The sequence below is a fragment of the Gymnoscopelus braueri genome (genome assembly GCF_963280865.1).
Source record: "Gymnoscopelus braueri genome assembly, chromosome: 21".
Lineage (NCBI taxonomy): Eukaryota > Metazoa > Chordata > Actinopteri > Myctophiformes > Myctophidae > Gymnoscopelus > Gymnoscopelus braueri.
This window is the reverse complement of record NC_137623.1, coordinates 44,043,231-44,063,883: the sequence shown is the minus strand read 5'-3', so window position 1 is coordinate 44,063,883 and position 20,653 is coordinate 44,043,231. Positions and strand designations below refer to the sequence as shown.

At 44.5% G+C, this 20,653-nt stretch overlaps 1 protein-coding gene across 1 annotated transcript in view; it reads right to left on the bottom strand.

Moving 5' to 3' along the window:
• The window catches only part of scrib (scribble planar cell polarity protein), a 142,242-nt gene that overhangs the window by 8,112 nt on the left and 113,477 nt on the right, over positions 1-20,653 (bottom strand). The window contains exons 31-46 of the mRNA XM_080417160.1: positions 16,690-17,162; positions 15,652-15,700; positions 15,434-15,490; positions 14,527-14,583; positions 13,772-13,897; positions 12,576-12,686; positions 11,697-11,753; positions 10,742-10,918; positions 9,905-10,073; positions 8,967-9,186; positions 7,640-7,729; positions 6,890-7,075; positions 5,154-5,345; positions 3,932-4,071; positions 3,124-3,161; positions 2,244-2,318 (exon numbers count right to left, since the gene is read on the bottom strand). Of these exons, the coding sequence (XP_080273286.1) occupies positions 2,244-2,318; positions 3,124-3,161; positions 3,932-4,071; positions 5,154-5,345; positions 6,890-7,075; positions 7,640-7,729; positions 8,967-9,186; positions 9,905-10,073; positions 10,742-10,918; positions 11,697-11,753; positions 12,576-12,686; positions 13,772-13,897; positions 14,527-14,583; positions 15,434-15,490; positions 15,652-15,700; positions 16,690-17,162 (2,217 nt within the window). The remainder of the gene's footprint in view (positions 1-2,243; positions 2,319-3,123; positions 3,162-3,931; positions 4,072-5,153; positions 5,346-6,889; positions 7,076-7,639; positions 7,730-8,966; positions 9,187-9,904; positions 10,074-10,741; positions 10,919-11,696; positions 11,754-12,575; positions 12,687-13,771; positions 13,898-14,526; positions 14,584-15,433; positions 15,491-15,651; positions 15,701-16,689; positions 17,163-20,653) is intronic.

The following is a 20,653-nucleotide window of genomic DNA, read 5'->3' as shown; positions in this document are numbered from 1 at the left end:
AGTTTACGTTTTTTTGCAAGCGTCAGTGACTGGACGCAGCGAAGAAAACCAGGTGATCGATTGTTGAAGGGATAGTTCACCCCCAAAAATGATCGATTAGTCACCCCATTCATGGATATTTTTTAGTTTTTGTCGCATTCCTAAGCCAATCATTTGATGACCGGCAGCGGTTCCGGTAGGAGACACAAAGAGTCTCCTTTTGCCTACCGGTCGGCTGATCAAATTATTGGCTTAGGAATGTGACAAAAAAAATAAAAAATCCATGAATTCAAGTCTCCATGGGGTGACTAATCGATAGAAAAAAAGGAAGGAGGGTGTTTGTTTGTGGAGTAATTTTTTCCACTTCTTTTCTTTAAAGGAGGAAGTATATAAATGTGTTATTTTGGGGTTAGATTGCAAACGAAGAGTTTGCCTGATAATCACCGTCCAGCATTGTTTACACCAGCCCCTCCCACCCTCCGGAGAGCAACACACACACACACACACCTCTGAACCACGTTTAGTCAGTTCATTGGTGAGAGAGGTTCGAACACAGAGCAAAGTAAACAACTAGCCTGCCCCCAAAAACAAGCCCAGGGTGCAACACAAAGGTTGGCAAAGTTCACAAACCAGGATCACTGTGAAACAGCAAGGAACAAAATGAGCACAAACCACAAAGGATCCTGAACTCAAGAGAAATCCAGATAAAGATACAGACAGCCACAAGACGCTCAAACCACCAGAAACTAGAACCACTTCAAAACACAAGCTTTGCTCATGCCAGCGTGGGATTTCCCCCCTGCTCTCTCTCCCCTCTGTTAACCAATACTGAAAACCCGCCTGTGCTCGTGCTCAGAAAGCCGGTTAGTTTTTGACCATTTCCTCGCAGTGGCCATTTTGCTCTTACTTAATATCCAGTAGTAAGAAAAAGTATCGGAAAAGCTGCAGAAAAAATGCTGGTATCGGCGAGTATGCCAGTCTATGCCAATCTAATACCACGTAATTTATCATACGATGTCATTTACAGTGATCAATTTGTATTTTGAATGGTGTTTTATACACTTACATTATTTTACTAACTTGTAGCTGCACTATAACAATAAATTATTAATAGAACAGTGGTTCTCAAACTTATTTTAATTTCAAGGACCCCCATAACTCTGAGTGTACGGATGGAACCAAATGGACCGGTAAGGGTCCATTTGGTTCCAATTGTACACTCTCAGAGTTGCAGACCTGTAAGGGTCCATTTGGAACCCCCTCAAGGACCCCTGAGAGTCCCTGGACCCCACTTTGAGAACCACTGTCCTATATTGTTTTAAAATAACACACTGGGATCGGATCTGTATCGGAAAGGAAAAGATTGTATCGGTACATCTCTAATATCTGGGGGGTATGAAGTAAGAGCAAAGTGAACATTGTGTGAATATGGTCCATAACATTGCTGGTTAAATGACAGAATATAGGGGGAGACCTTCGGTTTCAGAGGTCAGAATGCATGAGAGGAAGCCTTGGATGTAGTTGTGTAGCGTTCAGCCCATGCAGGGGGGTGAGACCCCGGTGAGAGTGGATGACAGGTGGGGTCGTGCCCCCCCCACCCCGGAACTGAATATTTTGTTAGTTAGTCAAATAACTCTGGATGCGGTGATTGGTTGAGTGTTAATGTCACATTATTGGTTGGTGAGTGTTAATGTCACATTATTGGTTGGTGAGTGTTAATGTCACATTATTGGTTGGTGAGCGTTCATGTCACATTATTGTGGTGATTGATTAACAGGTCACAGCTGGTGATGCGTGGAAGGTTTTACGTGGATGGTGAGTATTTAGAGCAGTGGAAGGTGACAATAAGAGGGAAGAACAAGAAAACCATTGACAAAAGAAACTAAAAGAGAACAACCTGGTGCCGATTCGTCCCGCGTCATGATTTAGTACGAGTACAAACATCCTTTAAAAACAGCTGTTAGACTTTGTTGTGCACCGGTGTACTGTGCACCTAAAATAGCAGATCTACAAGATTGTGAGCTTGTAGATCTGTTATATTTGTGGCGTGCAACGACACAGACCAATGCAGCTAAAGTATAAATCACCCATGAGAGTTAGCCAGCCAGACCCACACAGAGTCATGGAGGGGGGCATTCATTAATAACCGAGCCACTTGCACTGAAGCCCCTGGATTATTGGAGAAACTAAGAGGGGAGGGGGGGGGGGGGCAGCAGGAAAAGCCACGGGCAAGGGGGGGGGCTTGCTCAGCATGCAGCTTATACCTGGATGTCGTATACGGGTTTGGAAGAAGGAATGGCAGCAAACTGACGGTAGTCAAACTTCTTTGACGACAGGGACTAGAAGGATAGCAGAGGAAGTAGGGGGTGAAGACAGAGGGATGGAACGAATGAATGCAGGGATACAGAATGAGCAGGAGTGGTGGGTAGAGAGAGAGAGAGCGCGAGAGAGAGAGACAGAGAGAGAGGGACAGAGAGAGAGAGACAGACATAGAGAGACAGACACAAAGAGACAGACAGACAGAGATGGAGCGACAGAGAAAAAGACACAGACAGAGAGAGCGAGAGAGACAGAGACACAGAGAGCGAGAGACAGACAGACAGAGAGAGGCAGACAGACAGAGAAAGAGAGAGCGAGAGAGAGAGAGAGAGAGAGAGAGAGCAGCAGAGGAGAGGAGGAACACAGTAGAGGAGGTGAGGGAAGCAGGAATGGATCAGGGAGAGGTAGGAGGCAGACAGGCTGGGTGACTCAGACAGCCAGCTGTGGCAAATGGAAAGAGGAGCACTATGTTGTTGTTCTAAAGCCTGGCTTGGACAAAGTGAGAATGAAGGTGGATGATGGGTGAGTTAATGTCAATGTATCATGAAGCCAGTCTACTTTGTCCCCTGTTCCAGCTTGTTGTCAATGGTCTGCTGTCCTCTTTTTTTTGCAGGTAACAACTTCTAAAAATTAACAAGAAAGTCATAAGCTAACAGCTTTGAATTTGTTTTGAACAATTCAAGCCGTCTCAGACAGTAGATTTCAACAGGAAGAGCTCAATCTATTTTCGACCTCTACAATGTTAGACAAGTGGAGAAGGAAAACACACTGTGAAGGGTCTGGAAATTCAACCAGAGGTAAAAAGTGGTTAATTAAAAAGCTTACCAGTCTGCCAGGTGAGGTCACTCCACGAGGGCTCAGTTCTGTTAGAAAAACACAAGAAATGTGAGATCAGACCACAGTCTCTACTGGTTTCCTGCTTATTCAGTACCGAGTTGAGATATACCACAATCATCATCATCATCATAACCTTTATTTAAACTCGAAGTACAGTTGAGGGGCAAGCCCTCATTTTCAATGTAGTCGAGATACACAACATAATATTCAACAAGAATAAACATTTATATACATCAATATTAATATAAGAATTAGAGGACAGAGAAGACTCAAACATATTCAAAGAACTAAGACAGATAGGCCGGGAATTAATCAAAACAGTTACACTCTGGAACAAAAGTGTTGGAGACCATTTCCCTAAATTGACCCAAGGAAGGCAGTGATCTGATTCTTAGGGATTTCTGGAGCTCATTCCAAGTAGATGGAGCACTAACAGAGAATGCTGCCTTGCCTAGCTCTGTGTGAGTAAATGGCACCTTAAGGGTCAGGAAATCAGAATCTCTTATAGGGACAGTATCACGCTTTTGATATGTATTTAATTTAATTGTTGATGGTTTTCATAGTCTATTGAAACAACAATACGTAGGCCCCATTCAGACCAAGATTTGCTTTGGATAAGAAAATGTATACCAAGTACATCATGTTTAAGTCATGATAAGTGTCCCTTGTTTACGTTCTAAAACTCGATAAACATACCATACAAGCCTGTACATAACACTATAACTATATCAAATCAGCAAACAATACTGATCTGACACATCAGACAGGTTGGCCATTGAGATGACGTGTGACCCACCTTCCAGAGGGGTGGGAGAGGGCGTTGGTGCGGGTGAGGGCGACTCCGCCAGCTGGTCTAGCGTACCGCGCTTCTTCCCCTCTCGAGACTTGGCGATGACCATCTGAGCTTTGAGCGCATCCTGCTCCAAAGACTTCATTCTGCGGGAGAGAAAGAAAGGGTGTGAGACAGAGTTAGATGAATTAGAGGAGAGAGAGAGATAGCAAAGTAAGAGGAGGAAGAGAGAGAGAAAGAGAGAAGAAAGATCGATAGAGTGGCTGATAAGACGCTCGTGCGCAGACACGCACGCACACGCACGCACACACACACACGCGCACACACAACCACAAGGTGCGTAGTGTACTTGTGTTGCCAACTACGGGTTGCTCCTTGTCCTGGTTTGCGGTCGTCTCACTCCCGTCTAATGGACTGATCAGTGATCAATACAGTGAAACTAAGGGGATGCACTCCAGGATAAGGACAACCCTCATGGGATATACCCTTAAAGGGATAGTTCATCCCCAAAATGACTTTTTTTCTATCGATAACTCACCCCATGGAGACTTGAATTCATGGAGATTGTTTTTGTCGCAATCCAATAATTTGATGACCAGCAGACCGGTAGGCAGCGGTTCCGGTAGGAGACACAAAGGAGACTCTTTGTGTGTCCTACCGGAACCTTCTGCCGGTCGTCAAATTATTGGCTTAGGAATGAGACAAAAACAAAAATAATCTCCATGAATTCAAGTCTCCATGGGGTGAGTTATCAATAGAAAAAACGTCATTTTGGCGGTGAACTATCGCTTTAAACTCATCATGTCACTGGCAGCTTTATACTGTGTGGGCTGTGTATGTTAGTAGGATGGTGCACTGAAATCAAGACCAAGATAGCAAGGAAGACAGATGATGAAATGAGACAAGTGGTGAAATGAGACGATGAAAGGGGGGTCTCATCTCACGACAGATGTGATGAGAGAATTGGAGAGAGAGAGAGAGAGAGAGAGAGCGCTTCACAGTAAATGGATAAGGCCAAGACGTGCAGAAGCAAGACAGCATCCACAAAAAAGAAAAAACACATGGGCAGTGGAAGCACTGTCACAACGTTGCTGTGAGTGCTTGCTCTTATCTATCTCTATGCGTGCCCCCCCCCCCCCCCCCCAATTTCCCAACCCACGCAAAAAGCAGTGTGCCACACCACCCCACGATGCCGTGCGTCCAGCCCACTGGGGCAGAGGAAGCAGACCTGAGCTGGGAGGCAGCGGAGGCAGGAGGAGGAGGAGGAGGAGGAGGAGGAGTAGAGCAAGTAGTGGAGGCAGCAGTAGTGGTGGTGGAGGAGGAGGTGGCGGGCTGATGAGACGCCCTCACCCTGGCCTGGTACAGCCTCTTAGCCAGGTCCTGCTCATACTGTTTAACATCATCCTCTAGGCCATAGGGCCTGGAGAAAACAACCACCACAACGACCAGGGAGGATAGGAGGGAAAGAAAGAACCAGGGGGACCAGGAAGAGGGGGGTAAGGGTAGGGGAGAGGATGAGGAGAAATGTAACCAGAGGAAAAGAAAAAAGGGAGGAAGAAGATAAGGAGAGAGGGAGGGAGGGAGGGAGGGAGGGAGGGAGGATAAAGAGACGTAAGGACAGAAACAACCAACAGAAGAATGGAAGGTACAGTAGAGTTAAGGATAGAGCCCGACCGATCAAATTTCTTTGGGTCCGATGCTGATCCTGATTTTCTGATCAAGTGATTTTATTGTATTTAACCACTTTAAGCCTTATTAATTTAAAACAATAAGTATGTAGCCTTTGTAACCAACGGTTCCCTAGCCATGTGGCCCATTCAAAAAGGCTAAACAATAGCCAGTCGCAATGCGTAGTGAGCTTGCAGATTGTATTTTTTTTAAACCTTTAAAACTTGAACATGTTTGCCTATAATGACATGTCCAATATAAGGACACCAGGTCTAACTCATTCGGTGCCATTGACATGTACACGTCAATGGCAACACGTTTCCAGGGGCCAGAGTGCCAAAGACGTCCTACACGTCCAAACCGTGTTTTCAGTGTTTACGCTAGATGGCGATGTTCCCCAACCTATGACTTCTGGAGAAGAGTATAGATCCTGAAATAATGTGATCACAACAAACCCAGCCCCGTCCGATCTAATGTTAAAGGATTTAGAAAAATCTAATTTTCTTCGAGTTTTTGGCGAGAGCAAGCTATATTCAACCGGCAATAACTAAAGAACGGTCGCAGAGAAAAACCTCTGTGTTTAGCAACGATCGGGGGATCGATCATATTGGAGATAAATATTCTGTGACTACTTGAAAAGGTAAGAAAAAGAAAAAATCGCTGGCACTATTGGCAATTATGTATTTATTTACTTGGCACTGAATGAGTTAAACCAAAGTGTTTAAAAATCAGGACATGTCGGCTATAATTGCTATAACGGTATATCGGTTGGGCTCTATTTGGGAAGAATCAATGAGATCAGTGTAGCAGACAGGAAAACGGTATGAAGAGAAGAGGAGAAGAGGCACAGACTATGTAAACAGACGGTCATTCTGTGTCACAAAGCTGAATCAACATTCACTCTGTATTTCTGAACAGCTGGCTGAAGAAGAGGGGGCTGCTGGGAAATGAACCGAACTCGGGTTACCCGACCCACGGCTGACTGGCAGCCTGCGTCAGAAGCAAAGGGTCACTAACCTCTACCACGAGAACATTTGAGCGACTAAAAGGTCAACGGGGATAAATCAAGACAAAAAGTTGAGAGGAAAAGGGAAAGAAAGGTGAAGATGAAAAGGGAAAAGGCAGAGAGAGATGGGACGCTAGGGAAAGTAATAAAAAAAAAGACCAGACACCATTGTTTTTTTTGGGGTATTTGTTAGCTATGGTGCTTTCCATCCGTTGCCTGAATACCGGCCTCTCGTCTTTAGTAAATTTAAAATACACCTTCGTGTGTGTGTATTTGGGTATTTGTTTTACCGTGCTGCCCTCCACATGGCTCTCTTCTCTGCCTCCAGAGCTCGTTTCTCAGCGGGCGACATGTCCTTGTCGAGGGCCACGGCCAGCTCGGGGCTCTGCATGCGCAGCCTCTCCTGGTGCCTGCGCTCCGCTTTGGCCGTACGGATGGGAGCCGCCGATGACTCACCGGGGTACCCGGGGATGAGACTGAGAAACACAACGGAAAATGGATAATCACATGAAATACAACATGCCAATACTTGCACAGATGTTTTTTTCGTAGAATGAATTGCCTTGACCATACCACAGCGTCACACAGAAGTATCAAAAGTAGCAGATCCACAAGATCGAAAAGCGGCGCGAAGCGACGCGTTTTGAGCTTGTAGATCTGCTACTTTTGCTACTTTTGAATGTTAATCCTGAAAAGTAACTGTTTTGGACATATGAGGTTTAACAACCGACAAAGACGCTAACTTTTTAACACATATACACTATACAGTACATAATTGTATGAATCACAACTGGTATAATAATGGAAAAATATTGGCTACAACTTGAAGAATAACAAATACATCTGATACTTATATTTATGTCAAACCCTTAGATGTAATTTGTAATGGGAAACTAGCGTGCTGCCAACTTGTTAAAGCCTCCATCACAGGGAAAAGTCCCATTAAATGACTTTTCCAAAGCTTTATACAGTCATTCTTGATTTATCAAAACTTTTCGTCTGTGCATAATGTTCTCTCTTATAGTTAAAGTGTTATTTACCCGGTCATAGAGTTGGGCCGTTGCTCCCATCCCATGCTTCCTTCCAGGGAATTCCTCTGAGAGTCTGCTTTACCATCTACTGAGGAGGGCCTACACACACACACAGAGAAAGGACAGATTAATTAAAAGTCTGCTTTAAGGCAACTCTCCTACAGGAGAAGGCGCGTTCAACTCAAAGGGGAAGTCTTGAGGTGTGCTCTCTTGGAATTTAACGATATACAGTGAAAGGATTATCCGCGAAAAGATTATACTCTCTTGAGTAGTTTCTATATTCTTTTTAATTTATTTTAATTTATTCAACAAAACAAAAAAAAGTACTCCAATCTGTGCTTCTGGGGGTCCCTGGAACAACATATTGTGAGATGGGGTCCACGGCCAAATACATATCATTTTGGGTAATCTCTCAAGAACAGATTCTGCTCTGCGTTGGAATCTGTCAGGGAGGTTGGTCATAACATGTACGCAGTAGCCTATAAGTGGGCGTGCCTTCAGATCAGGAAGCAGGCCGCGCTTTACCCAATCAAATGTAGTGGGCGGGATTCACGTGTCCGTCGATCCTTCCCCTCTCGAAACCAACCGAAACTAATTTAACAATAGCGTCCGCGGAGCAGACAAAACCACGGAAAGATATTCACATTTTAACTTGTTCTTTCATCATAGAGACAAGTGGGCTTATAACCAAAACGATCCATGTTCTCTGGGAGAAGTGGTGTTAGTGTTCTGTGTAGAAATATTGTTAGTGGGAATGAAAACATAGTCGCACCACCGGAAGTGATGCGCTGAAGGCAGACCAAAACCCCGGTTTCCTTGCGCACGGGTGCTACGTTTTCTTCCTCCCAGAGCCAACTGAGACAGTCAAAAACAGCAGAGGGCGCTGTTTTTCCTTTTCATTTGGCACTGGGTTCCCAGATTGCATTTTGGGTGGTCCTTGACATGGAAAAGTTGGAGCACCACTGATATAGCTACAGCTGCAAAACATTTTTAGATTGTATTTGGCCCGTGGACCCATATCTCAAAATGTTTTGTTCCAAAGACCCCCATGAAGCAAAGATTTGAGTTACAAATGTTCGCTTAAAAAATATCAGCTATTTTTGAATAGCCAAAGAAATCTAAAATGACACAGATGTGTTACCGGATTGAATGGATTAATAGCGGTTTGCACAGCAGCAGCAAGTCTACCTTGCAAGAAACAGACATGCTTTCTCAGCGTCTCAAACCGTTATGGGGGGTCCTTGTAATTAAAAAGTTTGTGAGCCACTGGTTCTAGTGGCTAAAACCTTCAACCCTGATGAATGTTCTTCTCACAGTGGTCATGTGTGTGTCTTACCCGGAGCTGCCACAGTAGCTGGGCGGCGTGACGTTGTAGCTGGGCGGCGTGGAACACTGTCTGGAGGGCGTGGACACGGGCTCCACGTTGTACTCCACTCCGTCCAGCAGCACCTTGCCCGTGGCCTTCATGTCCGCCACCTGCTGGGCCAGGTCGTCCTCTTCGTCCTCCTCATCTTCGTCCAGCAGGTACTCACGCGCCCGCTGCTGAAACCTCATCTCTGAGGTTTGGGACAGAATAGGTTCGTTAGAGACCACAAGGGGAGGTAAATGAAAATTCCCATTAGAGTTCTCAACGGGTCTGAAAATGAAGGCTCTGCCCTAGCTGTGTCGGCCCGAACAGGGCCCGGCCCGAACAATTACCATAATGTTAGGCCCAAAAACCAGAAAAAAAAAGTAATACATTTTCAAAATATATATATATATATATTTTTTTTCATGGGACCCGAGGCTCGGCCCAGCCGGACTAATTAGCATACATTTTCGGCCCCGGCCCGGCCCGAAAGCGTCAGGTAGGGTTTGGGCAGAATTTGAGAGCTTTAATTCCCATAGAAAGGAGGTGTCATCCACTGCCGTCGTTTTTCCCTTTTCTCCTTTGTACATATAGTGCTTTGTGTTTGTTGATGACATGTATTATTGTAATTTTTTATGCTATGTTGATGAATTGAATACATAGGACCACAATGTTATCCTTTTAGCCTTGATGTCTTACTGTACCACGGGCTGATTTCATTTCTGACTAATAAAGTATTCAATCAATTTATTTTGTAGTGAGGAGAGAGGTTATTAAAAAAGGGATACATCTCAATCATAAAATACAAAAGGTTGAGTAATGTGAACAATTTCATTTGTGCAGATATGACACAAAAAAAAAAGACTTTATTCTAGCTTCATTAGAAAGAGTACATGGATAAAGAAAGACGGCTGTTGGAAACTGACCTTCCTCTTCCCTCATCTTCTTCAGGTCGTCCTCTCCGACGAGGGAGACGCGAGCTTTGGGTTTCTCCGGCGTCTGCTGCTTGACGTCGATCTCAAAGTACTTCTGTCTGTCCCTGAACGAGCGCTGCTCTGGACTGTCTTTACCACCGGCTGGAGAGGGAGTCTGGCTCTGCAGGGAAAGGTTGACACACATGAGTTAAAGAACTTAGGTTGTACTGCAGGTAAAAACAAGAGGACGCCTTTAGCAGCCCAACTGTTAAAGCAAATGGTTGATCAGGGTCGGACACCAACCATTCTCCTCACAGGTCAGTGGCTAGTCTTGGATTTCGACCAATCCACTTAATAATTACTTTTGTACTAGCCCGCACACAAGGAAGACTAGAAAAAAGGAACTTCTAACCAAAGTTGCTGCTAAAGTAGACTAACTCACCAGTCACAGCTGAACATGTTAACAGAATCTTGCTGTTACGTTCCCAGTTCCGTCCATATGAAAACAAATATTGTTGGCAAGACCCCAAGAACAAATGAAAGAAGACTGAAACAGACTGATAAGACGACCATTTAATTTTAGAGTTTTGAGTTTTTGGCCGAGGCGCTTAAGATGGAAAATAAGAGAGGCAATAGAAGAAAAGTATAAAATAAATTAGGCATTAAAAATTATTAGACCCAACACCAAAACAATTTTTTTAAAGTTTGATCTTCCGCAGTCGCATTCCTGACACAACAGCAGCAATGCCAACTCCCATGATGCTACAGGACAGAGGGTCAACCACCACCGATTAGATCACAGCCCGACTGGGGGAAGGCTGTCGTAAGAGACCGGTGGGTACTGTATACCTGCATCATGTTCAGGGAGGGTCTGGAGAGGTGAGGCACGGCCGCCAGACTCATATAATCCCGACGGTCAGAGGACGAGAGGGAGTGCCGGGGAGAGACTGAGCCGGTCGCACCCCTGCCCCCGGCCCCCTCGAACCCCACTAGCTCGTCATCAAACACCTCGTTGAGGGACTCAGGCTGAAAAATGGCCCAACACAAGTTGTGACTTTGTTGTGACTACGTCCAATTAGAACGGTGCTGTTATAGGGTGCCGATACAGGAACGTATACGTTTCACACAACCTTTAGAAGTAATCTGGGGAGATACTCGCATCTGTACTTGAAAGGGCACCTGGAAAAGTGCCATGGGTTTTTTGTGGCCAACACTTGAAATACCTTAAACATTTCAAAATACCCAACCATGCTTCTTCTTGCCAACATTTAAACATAGGCTTGCCTATGTTCAACATTCTATGACTGGTAGGTAGGCAGGTACTTTATTTGACCACAACATTTAACAAACAGGTTGTTCATAACACGATTTAAATGGGAAATCACTTTTTGTTGTTTGTGGAAAAAAATAGAAAAAGACAGTTTTGTTATTAATTTAACCCATTTACACCTGAGGCCAATTCTAAAAACACCTTCTGAATCTGAATTTTTGATTCAAATGATTATAATTTTTCTAAATCATGTTGCTATATATCGTTGTGGGGTGGAAATCCGATCGGCTATTTTCACTACTTTTGTGCGACACTCTTCTATGATGGAGGGCTTTAATTTACGAAAAAACTAACAAATTTGTAACTTGGAGATACAAGGTTTCCGCCCGACGGTGACCATATAAAGTAACAACTAAAATGACATGGATGCTTTCCTGCATTGAAAAGTATAACAACGTATCACCTTTCCAGGTCTAAATGGGTTAAAACCCTCAAATACCTGTAAAACTGTACAGTTTGTAATATGTGGCTCACCTCTGGAGAAGGAGAAGGCGGCATGGGATGGACATTGTTCCTCACACCATAGAGGTCCTGTGGGACGGAACAAAGGCAAAAAGTACAACATTAAGCCAACATTAGTACAACAAAATAACCCCTTTACACTGAGCACAAAGATAGGGAAAGTGCAGCAAGCAGGGAGGTAAAGAAGGGGTGTCAGGAGACTGTCGGCACAGGATACCACACAAGGACGTTCAGTTGTATTTTGGGGAGAAATTCTTTCAAAAGGCAACACCACTGATGACGATGACTAGGGATGGGACCATATGAAAGGATTATTGTGGCAATAATTATTGCGATCAACGATATTATAGCGATAATCAAAATATACTTAAAACTTTAAATGGCACTTTTGTTAACTACTTGAACATCCAGCATCCCTATTCTGGGGGGAACGTTTGCCAAAAAGAACCGATCAACAAGCTCACAAAGCGTTGCAACGTGCTGTGAGCTTGTAGATCTGCCATTTTTGCCGAATCGATTTGTGTAGAGTAAAATAAGAGCGTACCAAATGCACTCTTTACAGGTCAGTTTTATCAAGTATAGAGGGTTTAAGTGGTTCTGAATTTGCAGCTCAGCAAAAGCGAATTCATCGTAGTGTAGGACAATTTCACGATAAATTAAAATCTCTATGATAAGATTGTTTTTTTTTAATCACGATAAACGATTATAACGATTATAGTCCCATCCCTAACGATGACACAGTGGTACCAAAAAACAACAACAACACCGACCACAGTGAGTGCATTCCACATGCCACCGCACACAGGCTCCGATAGGCCAGCCTGCTCCACAAGGATCGGGACGGCAAAGCATGCTTTGTGATGTCACAAGCCGGGAGGAACCCTACTGTACCTGTGGCGACTCCAGCACAGCCATGGAGTGAGGCACGGCAGCGAATGCCTTGTATGCCTGCTTGAAATCGATGGGGAACTCGTCGGGCGAGGTAGGGGAGGGGGCGCGAGGCTGCAGGGGGAGGGAGGGGGGTATGGAGGCAAGAGAGAGGAAGGGAGGGCAGGACGGGATTGGGCGGGGTGCGTATGGTAGGAAACCAAAGGGAAGGAGGAAGAAGAGGCAGGACAGACAGACAGGTAGGAGAGGGCAGACTATGAGAAAAAAACAGCAAAGTTGGAAGAAGACAGTGGAAGAGAACAGGTCATGGCAGCTGGTTTCATGTGAGAGAGGGAGGGGGGGCATGTACCGGAGAGACAGACAGACAGACAGACAGAAGGGCTTGGAGAATGAGGCAGTGCTGCTGCGCTTAAAGCTGCGACTATGATTCTCTGAGCACCCTGGGTATGAAACTAATTCAGGAAGACATGGGGATGGTCGGTCGGTCACGTCAAGGAAGAAAGCGGATCATTCCAGGACAGTGAGGCTATTATAGTCTCATCTGAGCGACAGGAGGTCTCACTTGGATGGGGATGTGACATTTCTCACTGGTGCAGCAACAGTTGGTACCGTGGGGAGGCTGTGCCACCGCGTTGGGGTGAAGAGGGTTCCACTGGACTGTTGTAGACACATGCCCAATTTTCCTACTGTGCAATTCAATGCAAGACTCCAACACCTAGCTCAGTCGGTAGAGCACTTGCCTCTTGACCACAAGGTCATGGGTTCGATCCCGGGCACCGCCAACTCAGCGTTATGAGTAGCACAGCTTAGGTGTGTGCGGCAAGTCGTCCGATAAGTACATGGGAGCTGATGGTAGGTGTTGCGCTCCATCTCCCAGGGGGTCTAGCGCACTGCGAAACGGGGATAGACTTCCGCTCTCTGGCTGATACCGACAATATGACCTCTCCGACCTACTTACTTACTTGGTATGTGTTGTACACTATGCCGTATGGCGCCCACTAAAGTGTTCTCTTTCTAATACTCGCTCCATGTCTCGCTATGGGCATCTCGCTCATATTATCAGAGACCCTGGGTTACGTTAGTAACCTATTGTTTTGACTGAATCACAGTGGGCAGCACTCAGTGGGCTGAGAGGAGAGAGGGGAGGGGGGACGGGCTACATACACACAGCCCTATGTGGTGGTAGTGAAGGGTCTTACAGAGGTCTGGGAGTTGATGGGGGAGGGGCCATGCTGGAAGGGGTTGGGGCTGTGGCCTTCCTGTGGACTGGCGGGAGACGGGGTCGACCACACGCGTCCCACCGGCTGGATGGCTCCTGGTCTCGTCTAAGGAAAGAGAGGAACATTGATGTTAACGAAAGCTACATTAAACACTTAACCCATTAAGATTAGGAAAGCATCTGTTATTTTAGATTTTAACCACTTTAACCATTATCTTATTCCTTGGCTATTCAAAATAGCACCGAGTGCTGCGCTATGAGCTTGTATATCTGCTATTTCTGGGGATTCTACAAATGTCTTCTAAATCCTAACAGTTTTTAGAAAAAAACGTATGTTGCTATAATATCAGTGGTTCTTGAACTTTTTCATGTCAAGGACCTCAAATTATACGTATTTGGCCGCGGACCCCCATCTCAAAATATGTTGTTCCAGGGACCCCCAGAAACAAAGATTTGAGTTAAAAATGTTCGCTTTAAAAAATATATATATTCAAAGATTTCCACAACTTTCAAAATGTAGACAATTTTGCACAAAGTAGGAACGTCACGGTTAATGTGGTTAACAAACACTTTAACTTGAAGGTCCAAAATGAAGATGAATGAAGCATAATGGTAAAAATGTAAACTGAGGAGGTGAAACAAACAAAGGACTCCCAAACTAAGTTTACTTGATTCATGTTATTGTGTTTCCTTTATGGCAAATTGCCAGCTCTCCATACTCCATAGACAACTCACTGAAGATGGGCTGCTGCTATCTCTGCCAGTGGCGTTGGTGGGGTAATGAATGCCTGCCTGTAAAGAAAATATGAATGAGAATGCATGGATGGACACCACGGAGCTCGTATGACCAGACACACCCACGGGCTTGAGTTTCAACAGGCATGTTCACACCAACGCGAGGAACACATAACTATAGTCGCCAAGCCTTAGCGTTTGGAGCTTCTGTCGATGAATGGTAGCACAGAGATTCTCACTACTGGAACAATGTAAATAGACAACAGTTAAGGCTCGATATATATTGTTTACAAAATGCTAAACTTTGTCACATCATCCCTGTTTTCTCACGCTGTCAAATAGCCATATAACAAATATTCCCACTCGTCTACCATGGATAACAGAAAATGCATTACATTTTACTAGTCTATTACACATCTTCCTTCAACATAGATGCCTGGTCCTGATCTAGTTTAACAAGATCAAACATGTCACAGCAGCTAATAGCAAGTATAGACAAACGGACAATCAAGTCACATGACATGGCTCTTCCAGGACACCTCCGGTCCCACTCACACACTTTGCAAAGAGCAAAGAAACGGTAATCAGCCAGTCAGGGAGGAACAGTCACATGCTATAATGCTAAGATGCTGTAGCTGAGCGTGTTAGAAACTGCAGAGTAGAGCTGCCAATGGTAATTTAGAGTGAACAAATATATCCGTTTGCATCTCTTTTACATGATTATATTGATCATTTAAAGACCAGACAGATGACAGAGGAAGTCATTAAGATTTGAGGGACTTTTGGTATAGAAAATACACAAAAATGCATATAATTGTGCAGCTCTAGCTGAGAGTAGTGGTAGTATTATGCTGAGAAAGCCAGGCCAACAGCAGAGAGCAGAGAGGGGTCCATAGGACCCACTTACGAAGCGGGTCTCCCTGCCTCCTCCACACAGAGAGCTGTTGGACGAGTGATGGCTGGGCTGAGGCAGGGAAGGAGGAGAGATCAGAGGGAGCCAAGCAGAAAGGAGCTCTGCATCCTGACTAGAACCAAGGGGTGACTCATGGCCAACAACATAAAATAAAGGATGGAGATGAGTGGTTTTTCAGAGAGAGGAGTACTGAGGGTTATAGTGGGACTCACCGGCTGGATGGTGGGGGAATAGGGGGCGTCTCTGATTGGACTGTCTGTCCTCGGGAGATCACCACCAGAAGGCGCCTGGAAACATAAACAATGGTGGGGAGGGGGGGGAAACATTTACTCAGCCACTGCTTTTATATTATTTTATTGTAAACCTCAGTGTAATATATACACAGAAACCAATATCATGTTAAACTAATCATGTACCCAACAGTCATATACATGTTCTTAACACATGATTAGTTCCAACATGATTTGTCACAGTAAAGTTAATCCACCAAAATTATAAGCAATAATAATGAACATGCACTCTGCTAGAGGTTGTGCTCAAAGGTGTGAATTTCAGAATTTCAGCTGGTCAGTTTTGGGTCACCAAACAAGTGTGGCCAATTTGCTGCCCTGGTTTTGTTGGCTCCGTCAGTACTGACATTACAGGCAATCATCCTAACTTGGACAGGGAATGCCACACAAGGTGATCAAAACAGGTAGAGCTTTATAGGCCTTGATAGGCTTTTTCCACTTCACTTGCTCACAGCAAAGCAATCCTTCCAACTCAAACTCTGAACGAACATGATTTTTTTTTATTGGTTTGTTATTTTGGGATTAATACAAGCAAAACTTAACCATTATTTTCACAAGACTATTTAATGATGACTCTTGTGATGTGCGAACTGTGCATCACAAGTGGTGTGCGAACTGTGCATCACAAGTGGTGTAGGTCAATTAGGCAAAGCAAGGCACTAACATTATCAGGGTTGGGGGAAACCTCGCACTATAAAACACTATAAACATATGCACACATTGCACTGTAAAAGCCACTATGTATACAACAAGCATTGGGAAAAAACACAAGTTATGAAAAATTGTTCTTGGGATCATACTAAGCAAAGACGGTTATAAAGTAAAGCTACATCACACACTGTTGCCGCATAATTCCAAGGTCTCCGCTGCCGTAGCCGGGGGTCCCCGCGATACAGGTGAGCCAAGTAGTGCAAAACCAGTGTATATTAGACACACCATGCCGAGCCCGTCAAACCACACACACAGGGTGTGCTTCTTGCCTTGGAGGAGTACAACCAGGGCTGCAGTTGGCCCTGCTTCCCGTAGCCAACGGGCGGCCCCGACAGGATGCGTTCCTGCGGGGGGCGGCCCTTGCCCCTGCGATTTGCCACCAAGAAAGGGTTCTCCTTAAAGCAGATGGGTTGAGAATCCACCAGGTTTTCGTCCTCTTCTTCATCACCACAACCGGTTATGGATGATGATGCCGAGCTGCCTGGCATCATTGTCGAATTTTGCAGGGCGGCGCTTTCGCCGAGAGAGGAGAGCAGGGAGGAGGGGACGTGCTGAAGCCCCGTCTCTGGGTTTATACTGGGGCAGGACTCGTCGGGGTCCACGTGGTAGAGAGGCGGGGAGGAGGGGTGGGCCATGCCAAAGCCCAGGGGCTCTAAGGGGGCACCGCAGTGGGCCTGCAGGGGGGCCTCCATGGGAGCAGTAGGTTTTACAGTGGGAGAGAACTGAACGGGGAGAACAAAAGGGAAGAGAGACAGCAACAGAGAGTAGAGGTACAGTGTGAACTGAAATGAAAGCAAAGTACAGAGAGAGAGAGCAACGAGGCCGAACAACAGTGAGAAAGATAGCACGCTTAAAAAAGAGAAAAGTAACGAGTAGGGCTGTCACGATTATGAAATTTACTTGATGATTAATAGTCATACAAATGATTGCGATTAAGGATTTAATTGCGTATCTTTTAGGCCTTGTAAACAAAGGTTGCACGGGGGGGAAATATATGATTTTTTTTTTTAATACTCAAAGAAATGACTGACAATGACCGATACCAATCAAAGCCAAAATACGGCATATTTAATATTTTATACTCAAAATGAGTTACAAAATAGTGGCCATCTACAAAGCTCTACAATGCGGCGCGACACTACTTTTGAAAATGTTTCAAAATGTATGAACATGTCTCAACATCGAAACGATTATGCAAAAATAACTGCGGTTTTCTAAAATAATTGTGATTAGGCGATTATGTAGTAATGGTGAGAGGCCTAGTAATGACCTGATTAAAAACAGTAGTGTGACACACAGAAGAGAGAGAAAGGGGGGGGTAAGTACAGTAACAGGGGAGACTTACAGTAAGGGAGTTGAGTTCCAGTGAGTGAACTTAAAATAGATCTAAGGCTGATACGTATGACTTCTGTGTGTGCCACTGCCAAGTCATTAAACAGACCGTGTCTTCACATCCTAGTGCTGTGTTTAGGTCTATTTACAGACTTGACACACTTGTCAGGCATCCAGAGAGCTAAGGAACACCCACATGACGCTGTCCATTCAATCTGATGGTGCCTGGTGCTTAGATAAGCTTCTCAGTGGTCACCACTCCAGAACCATTAATGGGTTATGAAGAGGGTTACCAGAGTAATGGTTCCCACCTCCCAGCCCAGGTCCTCTACCGTAACCACTTTAACCACACTTAACCTTTGATATAATCTTTCACACCTAAATGTGTTATTTGCCAACTTCTCTAAACACTATTAAACACAATTGCGAGTGTTTGACAAGGACACACTAGGCAACGGAAATATATTTTACGATTAATACATAGTTTCCGACAACTTCCTGCGTTCCAAAATATCCTCGGGTGCTAGGGCCCTGGAGCATTCCTTTTTGAGTGGTACTTCCATATAGACAAATGCTGTAACGACATAGGAGACGCCAGAAAGACTACTAAAACTGAATACGCAATATGCACGATAAACTGTGGAAATAGTCAATCTATAAACTCACAAGGCATCGCATTGCGACGGGTTGCGAGTTCGTGGATTGTCTATATTGGAAATTTCGGAAAATGAATTATAAGCTCTGATTTGCAAACTATACTGGACAGAAGGGGGCTGTTGAAAATAAAGGTATTGTTGTATAGTGTCTACCTATGAAGGTAGACACTATACAACATGTTACAAAATGCATTAACTATATAGGAGATAAACTACTCTTGTATATGGGTTTCAAAAGACCTGAAAACTACCTCAAATATTTCAAACCAACCTAAACCTCTATACACCTATACACTAAACTACGCTGGAAATCCTTCAGCATGGCCATGGCATATCTTGTGTCCGTGCCTAAGAATACTCGCATTGTGACACACACAGTAATGTGGTTCTCAATGGGGCGGGCTATAAGTGGCCTACAGCAGCATGAGGGTCAGCAGTGATGGTATGCGGACTAGTACTCTTTCGGCCACCGACGCTGAGGACTGCGAACAACAGCTGGGGTTGTGGTGTCTAGGAAGCTATCACGCCAGCCACTAAACATGCTGAGCTGCCCCATGTCACTGCCGGGAAGAGTTAACAGCTCAAAAAGGAGAATGGGGAACAGTAAAACTTATCAAAGTTTATCTCTGCGCTAACCCATTTAGACCTGTTATACCATTCAAGCTGGGAACGCCTGTCATTTAAGTTGTTGCTTTATAGCGTTGCTGTCAGGCTAAAAACCTTTTGTGTTTTTTCGTAAATTAACGCCCTACTTGATCATACTACAGCGTCGTACATAAGCGTCAAAAGCTTCGCCGCGTGTCGAGCTTGTAGATCTGTTGCTTTTGCTATTTTTTTATTTGAATCCTGAAAAGTCACAGTTTTGGACATATGAGGTTTCCACCCGGCAGAGACGGTAGACGGTATATAGCAGCATATATTTTTTATTCTATTAGTTTTTCAGAAAACGTAGTTAGGATTTAGAAGACATTTTTTGAATTTTTAGAATCGGCCTCGAGGGTCAATTCTCAGAGCTAATTAACAGGCTTCACATGCACCATTACCACATGTATAAGCCCATGAAATCTGCTGAAACTGCACTCTAGTCTTCAAGTTATTTAATAACCTTAAAAATCTAACCACCTCATTTTTAATCAGAAATGGTGGTGTTCAAATTAAAAAGTAATGAGAGCGTGACTTGAAGGCAGTCTCTACGGGCCTTTGTGATACGTACGGCCAAAGCAGGACAGGTGGAATGAAGCAGGCTAATTCCTTTCCCACCGAACAGAGCAAGAAGAACAGCTGCAGAACATTTGGCTGGCTAAGTTCTCCTTATAAAACCCAGTGTCCTGCAAGTCAAAAACTTTAGACGACTAATGTAATGGCCTGCTCACTAATAGGAAAATTATTAAATCTCGACGACACTGTAAATGAGGGCAACCTCAATGTGTTTCGAGAATAGATAAAGGTTTGAAATGGGCTTTGTTCAGCTTTTTCATGTAAGACCTGGCCTTACACATTTCTTTTGTTGCTACAGTTTAGGCTCTGAGCTCATATCAAGTCAAAATGTGTTCACAAAATGTATACATTACTTCTAAACACAAAGTTTTTTGGTTAGTTGCAGCTTGAAATTACATAAATATTTGTGATATTCCTTCTTTGCTGGTCTGCTGCAGTTTGAATGGCCTATTAATGAGTCCAATGTAGCACACCGGCTTTTTGAAGCTTCAGCACGTGACTTACATTATCGCTGATTACTACTAAGTACTGATGGGAACAAGCCTTCTTCAAAGCCATGTATCTAAACATCCACCGCGCCACAAAGTATCACAACAAACTTAGCGTAATCAACTGACCCCAGCGGTGGCATTTATCTAATGTCTAACCCTAACCCTAACCACACATCATACCATTACACTACACTTCAATGAGAACGACAGCACAGAAATGAATGAAAGGAGGACGTTAAAGAATCAACCATCAGAGAGTCATCTGTTGACTGGAATCCAAGTACTCACTGTGGTAAGTCGACAGGACTAGGTCTGCAGTTATGTCCACACGCAACCGACTCCTCTAAGGTTCTATGGATACTCAAAGTAAAGACACTTTTTGGTGACACTCTCCGGCCCCTGTCTTGCACCCCTCCCACTGTCATGGCTCTGTCCAATTCCAGGCCAGGTCCAAAGGGTTTAAAAATAACCCTCATGAGTAAGAGGCTGGGCTGGGTGAATAGTAGCCAGCTGTTC